This window comes from Lepidochelys kempii, chromosome 4 (genome assembly GCF_965140265.1).
Source record: "Lepidochelys kempii isolate rLepKem1 chromosome 4, rLepKem1.hap2, whole genome shotgun sequence".
In the NCBI taxonomy this organism is placed as follows: domain Eukaryota; kingdom Metazoa; phylum Chordata; order Testudines; family Cheloniidae; genus Lepidochelys; species Lepidochelys kempii.
This window is the reverse complement of record NC_133259.1, coordinates 18,820,031-18,833,973: the sequence shown is the minus strand read 5'-3', so window position 1 is coordinate 18,833,973 and position 13,943 is coordinate 18,820,031. Positions and strand designations below refer to the sequence as shown.

Here is a 13,943-nt window from a genome sequence, read left to right as displayed (position 1 = left end):
TCTGGCAACAGAGAATGGAGAGAAGAAAAAAATATACTTACGAAAACCAGGTAGTATAGGTATAAAATAGTTAACTGATAACACCAGTTTTTCTTTAAATCTCTACTACAGAACAACCTTATTAATTCTAGGTTAGCTAATATACAAACTGAACACTATTCCCAAAACATCTGAGAGTCTCATGCCTTTTCCCAGCAAAGCTTTTATTACAGAGCATTGTAAAGAGGTTCCTATACTAAGACCATTATTTTTACAAAATTTACTGCATCTCTACTACACAGTGAAGAACTATTTTTCAAAATAAGTGAACAAAGCACATTGTGGTGTGGGTGCTCCATTGTATGCTTAATTTGGGATCAGTTTGCATGAATTGCTGAGGTTCTTCTGAATGTAGTATTTCACAAACTATTACAACAGCACTATACAATATAAACAAAATTGCATAAGCTACATACATATGAAGCAACCTTTTACATATAAAAATGCTTGTGATGAATAAAATGAATTGCACTTACTCATATTTGTTACAATTTGAGTTTAAAAACATAGTTATATTACTTTCATGTTGGTATTTTACATTTCTTCATATCATTATTATATACTATTCTCTAACTGTTCATTATGGTTTGACAGACTAATGTCATGCCAAATATTTTTTGGGGAAAAAAAAATCTCATACCAAGGCTAGGCTGTTTATTTGATCATCATGGTTGAGGCTTGTGCATTGTTATCTCAAACTCCATTCATATGCGATAATGTCAAGTACATTAAAACTAGATAATGCATCTATTTTAAAAGTGCTGATAATAAGAAGATCAAGAATGAAGCTAAGCATGCGTTCTTATATACATGTGTATTATGTATACACACTGTACTATTTAAGACAAATTATATCAAGGTAAAGTTGAAATATGAACTTCAATAAGAATTGCAAGTACTCTGCACCTCCAAAAAATTAAGATACTTATTTAAATGCTTCTTGGTAATCCTGATTTTTGGCTTTTATGATTTATATTAAAATATTTTGAACAGTTTTCACAAGAAATAAGTAGCACTAAATTCATATCACAAATTTATTATTTGTGGAATGATTTGCAACTGTATATTTCAAATAAGCCTACAATTACAAAGTCAACTTTTTTGTTCAATTTAACAAGAGACTTCGAATCAGTAGGGCATTCACTGTCTGACTAGCACTTTGGATGATATTTATTGTTGAATACATAATTTCTTTGGTTTAGAAGAAATGAAGTCATGACCCAAATACTAATGCAACCCTGTCATTGTGTTTTAAGAGGTCATTACAAACAGGAATTTGTTTTGGTTTCAGTAAAATTCTGACATGAACCAATTTCAGAACAAGAACTGAAAATAAATCAAAGATTTCCACTCAGAAACTAGTTTGGTAAACTGCAGTGAAATACACTGAATGAAGATTGAAGCTTAAAATTGAAAACCAGATGAAATTAGCATGTATACAACATCATTTAAGAAATGAAAAGTAAATAAATCACAGAAACTAACCATGACACCACTCAAAACTTAGCTTAATACAGATGGAAGGGAAGATGACACTGGGGTTATGGGCAAGATGCACAGGAAAGATATTGTAACCATAAACATTTTAAAGAAATGGTACACACCAATCATGAGGCAATATTACTGTGTCTTAAACAACATTTAACACAGATTATTAGAAATGGGACAAATTATCTTTCATTACAGAAGGGTTTGACTTCTATCCATTTTATGCCAGAAGAGCAATGTATTTGATTTTGATTGACATATTTTCCCCGCAGAATCAGCAATTTGCCTCCATATCCTTTTCATTAGATTGCTTTGTCAACCATCCCTTGCAATGGATCAGAATATTACCCCAAAGAAACATTCTTCTTCAGCTAAATCTACACTATATTATGATTTGCATTACAGCAGCAACCAGAGGCCCGAGTCAGGATTAGAGCTGCATTGTACAGTTGACAAATATTAGCTGGTTGAAATGTCTGAGGCAATGTGAAAGAAGGAAAAAATTGGGATTGAGAGAAGGAGATAAAGAGAGACATTCGAGAAGGATTTTGGAATAAATACAGGGGATGAAGGGCAGATGCAGACAAAGATGCAGGCAGGGTCACCATTAGCAAAAGAAATTTCACTTAACTCTGAAGGACAATACACATATAGAAACAGAAATATTTCTGAAGGAATGCTATCCAACACAGACTGACTTTTCCTTCAAAAATGTCTGCCTCATAAAGCCTTAATCTACACAATAAGCTACATTTGAATGATTTCTGTACAGTTCAGAGTTCAGTAACCTAAAACAATAAACTTGTACTTGGAGCCTATCTGCTCACTGTGATATATGCAAGTTTATCACACGCTTTTTCTCCTATTACATTCTAAACTTTATACACTCTTTAAAAATTCACTCTATTCAACCTGCTGCACTTTTAAATTAAAATAAGACAACATAACTGCAAGACAATATTCCTGATACCTTTTGGTGCCAGAAGCTGCAGATAAATTAAATTATATGGCCTAATTCTGGCAGACACTAAAAATGATGTAAATAGCACAGTCCCCCCACAAAACCAGGTAAAAAAGTACTGTTAATATACACCTTTAACAGCTGTTAAAAAGCCCCATGCATGCACATCTGCCATGTAGTAGGAAGGAATTAATTGAACTGAAACTGCACGAACCACAGCTTGGCCAGGCAAGTTTCATATACACACATTTATGGTAAACAAACATATGGATCAGGCTCCTAATGTTATGGATGTACCTTGTTAAACTCATACATAGGGCCCTACTAAATTCATGGTCCATTTTGGTCAATTTCATGGCCATGGGATTTAAAAAATCATTGAAATTTCAGTTTTCAATCGGTAAAATAATGAAATTACAGTGTTGTAATTGTAGGGGTCCTGACCCAAAAACAAGTTTTCCTTAAATCTCTACTACACAACAACCTTATTAATTCTAGGTTAGCTAATATACAAACTGAACAGTATTCCCAAAACATCTGAGAGTCTCATGCCTTTTCCCAGCAAAGCTTTTATTACAGAGCAATAAAAAAATATTTTTTGCAAGGTTATTGTGTGTGTGTGTGGGGTTGTGGTACTTCTACCCTTACTTTTGCGCTGCTGCGGGGGGGCGGTGCTGCCTTCAGAGCTGAGCAGCTGGACAGCGGCGGCTGCTGGCCGGGATCCCCGCTCTGAAGGCAGAGCCACCGCTAGCAGCAGCGCAGAAGTAAGGATGGCCTGGTATGTTATTGCCACCCTTACTTCTGCGGTGCTACCTGCAGAGCTGGGCCCTCAGTCAGCAGCCACCACTCTCCGGCCGCCCAGCTCTGAAGGCAGGGCAGAAGTAAGAGTGGCATGATATGGTATTGCCATCCTTACTTCTGCGCTGCTGCTGGCAAGGTGCTGTCTTCAGAGCTGGGCGCCTGGCCAACATCCGCAGCTCTTCAGCCAGCTCTGAAGGCAGCGCAAAAGTAAAGATGGCAATACCGCAACGCACCTAAAAATAACCTTGTGACTCCCCTGAAACTTCCTTTTGGGTCAAGACCTCCAATTTGAGAAATGCTGGTCTACCCCTTGAAATCTGTATAGGGTAAATGCACACAAAAGACCAGATCTCAAGGGCTGTGATGCGTTTTTCATGGCCATGAATTTTGTAGGGCCCTACTCATACACAACTCTTTTGTTGGCGGCCCAGCAGAATGGCCTCTTCTCAAGTTGACTGGGGAACAAGAACCGAGGAACCCAATTTTCTTCAAATTCTGTTGCATCGTTTCAGTTTGATACAGTGGTGGTTCGGTTTTGGGGGTTTTTTTCCTGCCACATGTGTATGTGCAAAGTTAGCTAGAATTCAACCCAAAATTAGATGTATTCAACTCCAGTAAAAAACTTCAACACAACACTAAAACCAAATACCACAAGCTAAAAGGATATAAACCAAGTTAAATCAACTGTATGAGTAATCTCCTTATGCAAACCAAGGCATATATATGTCAACATGCAAAAATTTCCCAAGAAAATATGAATTCAGGCGCTTGCAGAGGTAAAGGGTCACAACTGTACTACCACCACTTTCCAGAAAATTATGTTATCAGATGTCATATAATAGCTAAATGTACATTTTCATAAGCTAGAGCCACAATCTGAGAGAATTAATCACAGCGGCATGTGGGGACAAAGGCCATAATTTGGTCATCAACAATGAATGAGTTCAAGTGCAAGAGAAACATGCCACATCAGTTCCCATCAGTTTTAACTTCTTTCTATGCAACAAGGAAACACAGGGCCTCTGGTTTGCAACATAGAGTGTTCTTCTTCTATTTTTAAAAAGAAAACAAACAAACGCCATCAAGTAAATGACAGGTTTCAGAGTAGCAGCCGTGTTAGTCTGTATTCGCAAAAAGAAAAGGAGGACTTGTGGCACCTTAGAGACTAACCAATTTATTTGAGCATAAGCTCACGAAAGCTCATGCTCAAATAAATTGGTTAGTCTCTAAGGTGCCACAAGTACTCCTTTTCTTTTCATCAAGTAAATGTAGTGTTAAATTAAGAATGCACCCATCTTTGAAGTAAAAGATTTCACCTACACACAGTTTAGCTGCTTAAGGAATTTACTGATTATTTCCCTGGTGCTTTTGATAAGAGAGTTCTTAAGCCAAATTCAGAGCTAGTACAAAGTGGCACAGCTCCACTGACTTCAACTGCACCCGCTCATTCAAGTTATAAATTTTAGTAAAGATTTCTAACTACAAGGTGCTTCACAGTACCACTATCACAAAGTCTGGAATTATCCCTCTTATCTGTGAGTTCCAGATGCTGCAGTCCCTATTCTGGCAAAACTTCCACTGACTTCAGTTCTACCATTACTTGTGTAAGGCACTTCTGTCTCTTGGCCCTGAACAGTTAACACACTAATCTACCACAAGGTATATATACCTGTCTTACAATAGATAGCCTTGACTGTGTCGCAAGGCAAGAGGCCTGAAGCCAAATGCTTTCAACCACTGAAGAAACATATACAGACCAAAATACATTTCTTGGAGGGCATCCTTTAGACTGGATATTCAATTGATACGGTTCTAGAGAAAACTGACAATTTAAAAAGTTTTCAGAAAAAAATATATCAAAGTGTAGCTAGTCCTTGCCCATGTAATAGCAATAGTTCTAGTACCAATCTCCTTCAGAACAAAGCCACACAAACTGCTCCTCCAGGAGGAGTCCTGCCAAGCCATATAACAGCTTCCAAACACACAGCTATTTTGGCTGTAGTCCTGTCCCATGGAGGCCGCTGGTCTGAGAGGTTTAGCACCCCGTCTACCTGTGACGGGCTCCACTAAGGAAAGTGATCCACCTGGAGACTAACTGACTAAGTAGCTGGGCGGCAGTTAATTAGGTGAACATCACCCAGTCTAATAAAGGCTTCCGAGGGCTCAGTCAGGAAGCCTCAAAACAGAAAGAGGAAGTTCCCAGAGAGTTCACGAGAGCTCACCAGAACAGAACAGAACAGAACACAGAGAGGAAGTTCCCAAGGAAAGAGACTGCTCAGGGGAGCAGTTCAGAGAGCACCAGAAACAAAGGGGACCTAGGAAAGGGCAGGGCAATGAATGGCAAAGCCCTAGGAAAGCCCAATCCCAGTGAAGGGACCTTACACACAGCAGCAAGAAGTCCAGGTCTTTGGGGAATTACACACCACTCCAGAAACAAGCTGCTGTAGTTTTCCATCTGGAGGGGCCCAGAGTTCAGAGAAGGAGCCATTCTAGAACCCTGAAGGGGCATCATTCATAATATACAAGCCTCGCAGAATTGACTGATAGCCCACAGGGGAAACTGAGGCAATGTCATATCTGACCACAGCGGCCACATCAGGGTGACTTCCACACTATTATACCCTGCAACATCCCCCTAAATAAGAGTTGAAGAGTTTAGGATTATGAAGACCAGTCAAATGAAAGGGGTGGGAATAGAACCCCATCCCCTTCTCATTCCCAGCCCTGTCCATATTCTGCTAGGCTGAGTGGGTATTTTGCTGAAGAAAACCTTAAAGCTGAAGAAAAAAGAAAAAGGCTAATTTGGAGCCATTTGGAAGACTAGTCAGTTAACGATGCAGATACAATTTAGATTTATGTTCAAGCTCACCCTTACTTAGGTGAGCACCTAATCTTGGGGGGCAGGGAGGAGGAGAAGGGGGACTTCGTTACAGGATGTATGGTAACACCCATTGTTTCATGTTCTCTGTGTATATAAATCTCCCCACTGTATTTTCCATCTAATGAATGCATCTAATGAAGTGAGCTGTAGCTCACGAAAGCTTATGCTCAAATAAATGTTAGTCTCTAAGGTGCCACAAGTACTCCTCTTCTTTTTGCGAATACAGACTAACATGGCTGCTACTCTGAAACCAGTTATAATACAGTTTCATAGAGACTAACATTTTATGGGAGTGAAGGTAACGTACCTTTTCAACATCTGAAAGGGATGACAGTGACTGGTTCTGCAGAACCTCTGGTGCCGTGAATGCTCTCAGGTCCTGGTTGGAAACATTTTCATCTGTAAATGACACACTCCCAGATGGAAGCAACAGCAAAGACCATGGAGAAATGATGAAGCTCAGGTCAGTAGGATCAGCTATATTTGAAAATACAAATAAAAAACACAATTGAAAGGCAGCTGCTACTAAATAACAGGACTCCACAAAAATCATGTAAGTGTTCATCTGACAAAGAGAAAGTTGTGAAATGGAGTGGATGATCTAATTAGTCTTCTTCATTTGTAATTTCTATGACCACAATCGTTAAAATAGCTTTCATCACAAAAAGTTCATGGGAGATAAGCAGCAAAGACCTTTCGGGCAGTTTCAGTATTTTACTTTGAAAACACTGATGTTATTTATCTGGAATTCTTAAACAAAAGATCTACCAGAAACATGCACCATCCTTACTGTTTTATATTTTTAAATAAGATTGAGAAGACAAAGAAATAGACTGAAATAAAATTGTTACATCTGATTGCTAATGCTATTTAAATACAATGCTCAAGACAAGAAGAGTGAATTATTAAGCCCTTTCCCATCCACTTGTTTTCCGTAATTTCGCTCTACTTTACTTAAATGTAATCAATATTATTTTTAATATTTGTTATTTATATTAACATTCAACATCTGAGAAGGTAAGCATTATTCCCACTTTCCAGATGGGGGAATCTAAGGCACTGAGGTTAAATGAGAATGACTTTATCCTAAAGGTCAGAGACAGTATTATTGTTATAGCCAGGATTAGAACTCCTGACTCCTACACTACTTTTCATGGCCTTTGTTTTAATGATCCAGACTGATGACAAACATTTGATCATGCCAATATGTTCTGATTTATTTATTGTTTGTCATAAAACAGCAAGCATCCCAGGGGATTGTTTTTCTGATCAGAGGTAGGAGAATAAGGATATAGCAGAGACTAGAGCAGAATAAGAAAGTAGATTAAACTAAAACACATTAAAAAAATATAAATAGCACAATCTCACGCAACACATCTTACGTATACATCAGAATACAATAGCCAAAAGAAATTAACCTTAACTATCCAGTGCACAAGGGCCATGAAGTTTCACATGCTATATGTCAAGATTTAATTTGTTAACATTAACTTATAGCAGTTGAGCCGATGAGCCTTCTCTAAGAACCGGCTAATGTTACAAGGTTATCATACTTCAATGTATAGTTCAATTTTAAATATAGTGAATATACACAAACCTTATTAAAACCTTTTCAGGGTGAACTGTTTGATATTATTAATTCATTCAAAAATGTAAGTTAACATTAACCTATATTTTAGGTTACTAGGGACTAGATGCCTGCTCTCTTTTCCTCCCATTTTGCTTGACGACCACAATGGCTATCAATGTTTTTTCTTTAAATAATCACTACAGTAACCTCTATCAATTGGCTCTCATTTTTGTATTATTACTCATACCCTCGAAGTAACACAGAACCCTCCAAATGATTAAAGATTTCCCCCTTCAGGATGTCTTTTTGTTTTTAAAATGGAGCTGCCCACTGAAGTTACTTGATTGCTTCCTATTGGATGCTCACTATCAAGACTAATTCCTATAGTAAGACTGAAGTTAATTGGGGTAGCAGTGGAATGTGCAAAGAAGGAATCTGCACTCAACCAAAGAGCCTCCATTCAATCTGTGTGAATAATATTGTCAGAAAGAAACACAAACACTGAGATTATGAAGCCTACTGTTGACATTTTAAGAGAGAAAACCTCCTACACCAGGAACTTGCAATTCTGGCACCTGGATATTTAAAGCTCTCTGGATAAAATCTGATGTAAACTCTGGCCACGAACCTGCAAAGAGGCTTTCAATCCATAAAACACATCTTGAAAATAACCGTGGGCAAAGAAAAAGCAACCGTTCTCATGGGTCTAAAAGATTTTAATGACTGCTGTATGAACATCAGAACACCACAACTCAAGTACATACAAATTGTGATGTAACAAAGATTTAATGTAGTGTCGTAATAACAGAAAAAATATTATTGTCATTCTAGGGAGAGCGGCAATAGTTCCATTTCCTCCTACAATTCTGTTTCCTAGGCTGTCCCATACTCCTGTAATTTACTGTAATTCCAACATCCCAGGAGATTTACTGAGTAACTATGTATGGAATAGATATCAGAAATAAACAGACCTACCAAACAAATCCTTCAAATTCCCAGGCTTCAATCCTTCCAGCACTCTGAGATTATGCATCTGGTTCTAACGTCAGACATTTAACAAAAGAAAAACGTGCCTCAGAAACGTAAGTTTAATTTTCTAGATCAATGGACAGAACTCCCAATTTATAGATATCAGAGAAATTGTCCACTCCTATCTGTATGTAGCAGAATAGCTATTAAAGACCATTTAATGTGTATTGTGGGGATTAACCTTTGGTAATTTTTTGGGGTTCGAATAAGAGCTTATTGTCCCTATTGGCTTGGAAATGGAAAGTTTCACTTCATAAATTAAGAACACTTATGGCAACAGGAACACAACAAATATTCATGAACAGGAAGGATTTTATGGACTTTACTTAAAATAATGATGATTAATGTTTAGAGACTCAAAACTATACTATAAACAAGCAAACATACAACTGCACCTTTCACCTTCAAGTATCTACTCCCTGTTGCCTAATTAAGACTGAATGTGTTTCAGCATTTGTCATGACACTGAGAACATTACACTTTCAACACTCAGGGTATATCTACACAGCAAAAGCTGTGCATAGTACAAGCTACAACCTGAGTTACGCAGGCCAGCTGGATTTAAGCTAACAATAGCAGCAAAACCGCTATAGTACAGGCTTCAGAGCAGGTCAGTGAGCTTATTCAGTGTGTCTGTGCTGGGATTGTACTACCTGTGCTGAAGCCAGGCTTTACTGTCTTCAATGCTACTGTTACCCACATTAGCTGGGTTCAAACTAGCTTGGGTAGGCTAATCCAGGCACAGCTTTTGCTGTGCAGACAAACCCTGAGACACAGATTTTGATTCACAGTTACAGCCACTAGGACTGGAATTCTATTCTACGGCTTGATTCTTTAAGAGGCATAATGACATATCTACCTGTAACTAATTCCTATGCACAGCTGCTCTACATTTTTATTTAAGTAATTCAGCATTACACTAAAAGATACCAATGATGATGAGAGTGAACTCAAAGGGGAGAATTATAAAGGATTAATAGAGAGTGGCATCTTAATTTAAAAAAACTCTTTCTTGAACCTTATATTCAAGCCTCAAGGGGAAAATGGGAGAAGGAAAAAAAACTTCAGGGTTCACACTGTAGAGCTGGTTTCCTCTATTCTCCCACTTTCACATTATAAGAGAGACCTGAACACACTTTCTTCAGGGAGTAAATGGAGAATACCGTCTTTGGTTACGTGAGGGAAGCAGATTTTAACCCACAAACAGCACTGCAGCAGCTTCCCATTGAAATGGTATTGGCATTTTATGAATCATAAAAACAATATTAGTTGATACAAGTATTTTTTAGGGCTGTCAACCAACTAAAAAAATTAATCGCGATTAATCGCAATTTTAAATAACAACAGAATACCATTTATTTAAATATTTTGGGATGTTTTCTAAATTTCCAAATATATTATTTTCAATTACAACACAGAATACAAAGTGTACAGTGCTCACTTTATATTTATTTTTGATTATAAATATTTGCACTGTAAAAACCAAAAGAAATAGTATTTTCAATTCACCTAATAGAAATATTGTAGGGCAATCTCTATCATGAAAGTTGAACTTACAAACGTAGAATTATGTACAAAAACAGATCAGTGTAAAACTTTAGAGCCTACGAGTCCACTCAGTCCAACTTCTTGTTCAGCCAATTGCTCACACAAACAAGTTTCTTTACATTTGCAGGAGAAAACGCTGCCCGCTTCTTGTTTACAGTGTCACCTGAAAGTGAGAACTGGCATTCGCATGGCACTGTTGAAACCGGCATCGCAAGATATTTACTTGCCGGATGCGCTAAAGATTCATATGTCCCTTCATGCTTCAATCACCATTCCAGAGGACATGCGTCCATGCTGATGACCGGTTCTGCTTGATAATGATACAAAGCAGTGCAGACTGACGCATGTTCATTTTCATTATCTGAGTAAGATGCCACCAGCAGAAGATTGATTTTCTTTTTTGGTGGTTCAGGTTCTGTAGTTTCCACATGGGAGTGTTGGTCTTTTAAGATGTTTGGAAACATGCTCCACACCTTGACCCTCTCAGGTTTTCGAAGGCACTCAGATCCTTAAATCTTGGGTCAAGTGCTGTAGCTATCTTTATGTATCTCACATTGGTACCCTCTTTGCATTTTGTCAAATCTGCAGTGAAAGTGTTCATAAAACGAACAACATGTGCTGGGTCATCATCCGAGACTGCTATAACATGAAATTTATGACAGAATGTGGGTAAAACAGAGCAGGAGACATACAATTCTCCCCAAGGACTTCAGTCGCTAATTTAATTAACACATTATTATTTTAGCGAGCATCATCACCACAGAAGCATGTCCTCTGGAATGGTGGCCGAAGCATGAAGGGGCATATGAATCTTTAGTGCATCTGGCACGTAAATACCTAGCAATGCCAGCTACAAAAGTGCCATGCGAATGCCTGTTCTCACTTTCTGGTGATATTGTAAATAAGAAGCGGGAAGCATTATTTCCTGTAAATATAAACAAACTTGTATCTCTTAGCATGGCTGAACAAGAAGTAGGACTGAGTAGACTTGTAGGCCCTTTATATTGTTGTTTTTGAGTTCAGTTATGTAACCAAAAAAATTATATTTGTAAGTTGCACTTCCACAATAAAGAGACCACACTACAGTACTTGTATGGAGTGAATTGAAAAATACTGTTTCTTTTGTTTATCATTGTTACAGTGCAAGTTAGCAACTACTACAGTTTTGAAAAGCAATGAGTCAGACTAACCTTACTGCCAATTGAGACCGTCTTGCCACTAGAGTGCCAATTAGTCAGTCACTCAGCATTGAGGTCTTCCCCCGTTTCGCTTTTTGTGTTGAGAATGTTTTCACCTCAAGGCAACACCTATTTTAGTACTGAAGGAAACTCGTCTTTGCTTTGTCTGGAAAGCAGTAGAGGAGGACAAAGAAACAAGAGCTTTTTTCAAAAAATTACCTTTTCTATTCACTTCAGACTTTAATTTGTTGACTTTGTGGAGAGACGACAACATTTATCCCCCGTGCTTGGTATAAGACTTATTATAGAACGTCTCAGTGTAAACGCTCCAATAAGTCTGGGTGAACTACTTTCATTGCAGAGCATATAGCAGGAGAGCAAAAATTGTGGTTCTCAACATTAGTAATCAGTTGATGCTTCTTGGCTTGAGATATGAGAAACTTATTGGCCTTCTTTCATGTTTAAGAGGCACTGAAAGTCCTAAGGAAATGTGGTTCCCTGTAGGTGGGAGGGACTGAACAATATAGGGAGAAAGAGATCAGTCTTGAAGTGCTATGTAGTTATGCCTGTTGCTGTTGTTTTGTGCTTTCCCAATCTTGGGGTAAAGAAATTCTACTCAAGGGTCTGAAATGCTGTAACTTCATTGTTTTTGCCTGCCATTAGTGTAATGGAACTGACTAATCCATCAACTGTAAATTGGGGTAAGCAAGACTAAAGAAAAGCCAAGATTTGTATGAGAAATATCTGAATAACTTGTGCAAAAGTTTAAAAGAAAATGGATTAAACACACTGATGTCACCTTAATTTGTGTCAAATGAAATTAAGGCCACTCTTCTGTAACATAGTCTGAAAAGTATCTCTAATGTGTATTTAAGTGTTTGAAAGGCTGTAAAACATGCATTTATCAAGCTGTAAAACAAATTATCACCTGAATTTCCATTTATTAAGCTGCATAAATAGTGATGTATATAGGGGTGGGAAGAGAATTCCAAACCTACCGACTTCGTGTATTGGGCCCATTTCTGTAGCCTTTGACTACAATGGACTTCCACTGAAGTCAATTCCCTCCTCACATAAGATATCTTTCTATATTTGTGATTCCTGCTTGTAAACACACTTCACATTGGGAAACTTTCTGTCTAGCACCAATGAGTAATCAATTGATTTATTATTTTCATTAGAGTAGCACCTACAGGACTCAACCAAGATCAGGACTCTACAAATTCATAGTAAGAAACGTTTTACTTTTATATATGCCTTCTATTCACATAGCCTATTTAAAACCAACATTCCCATTCCAGTATTCAGAAAGCTTTCTCATTATGCAGAATTGCAGTAATAAACTTTGGAAGATAAAACAGGAGAGCTACCAAAAACCAAAATATAAACCAAAACCAAAATAAAAAAAAAAACAAACCCACCAGCAACAAGTTGAGGAGACACCACATTTGACCAAAATAACCAAAAGGCACTCCAATCAACTGAAAAGTAAATCTTAAAAAATCTATTTGGTCAGATCTTTTCTTAGTTTAATTTTTACTGTATTAAGAGTCTTATCATGCTCCCTTCTTAAGCCAACCAGAAAACTCTAATTTACTGCAATGGCTGGAGGCTCAGGACCTAAATCAACAAACACAGAGATGGAAGAACTGTCTTCATTATCTTGAAATACGAAAAAAGGTATGGTATGCTATATAATAAAACTAAGGCAACTTTAGAAATCAAAGTTTATTGCTGTCACTCTTCCAAAACACACACTGCAGCTAATTACTGGATTTGGAAGAAAAGGTTTTCTTATTCATATTAAAACCACAAAAAACAAATATTTTAAAGCAATGTTAAGGGTCTGACTCAAACATGAAAGGAAACTTAGAGTTATGACTAGACTCCATCTTTAAATTACTTTTCTGTACCACAAGGATTTTAACACAAACACACCCTATGAGCTGAAAATACAGGATCAAAATCCATCTTCCTAGTTAACTCCAATAAAAGCAATGAATTAGGCCTGGAGTCCTATTTTTACTAGGGTCAGAAATATTTATTGGACACCTACTACCCCGAAGACTCAGTTTATTACCCCAGGACAAAAAAAATCCTTCCTACCACACACAGGGCCATACTCCTCAATTTTACGGAATAAACAGTCACACTGTTTACTGTTTCCTATATTTCATTGTAATATGGACAGTCGGTCATCTGTTTAATACATTTTAAAAAGGTAGTTAGTAGGGGTATGTCTGCACTGGAGCTGCAGGTATAATTTCCAGCTTAGCTAATGATACCCATGCTAGCTCCAATTGAGCTAATGTGCTAAAAACAGAAGTGTAGCCATGGTGGCGCAAGTGGAAGACCAGGCTAGACAGATCATATCTCCATCTGAACCAGTAAGTACGAATTCAGGGCAGCTAGCCCCTCCTGCTGCTCACGTCAGCACAGCTACGCTTC

General features: G+C 37.7%; 1 protein-coding gene across 12 annotated transcripts in view; it reads right to left on the bottom strand.

The window, feature by feature from the left end:
- The window catches only part of PTPN13 (protein tyrosine phosphatase non-receptor type 13), a 186,926-nt gene that overhangs the window by 121,808 nt on the left and 51,175 nt on the right, over positions 1 to 13,943 (bottom strand). For all 12 annotated transcript variants that reach the window (XR_012158461.1, XM_073340606.1, XM_073340600.1 and 9 more), the window contains exon 3: positions 6,478 to 6,647. Coding sequence is in view for 11 of the 12 variants with exons in the window: in XM_073340606.1 (XP_073196707.1) it covers positions 6,478 to 6,647 (170 nt within the window). In the remaining variant the exon portion in view is untranslated. The remainder of the gene's footprint in view (positions 1 to 6,477; positions 6,648 to 13,943) is intronic.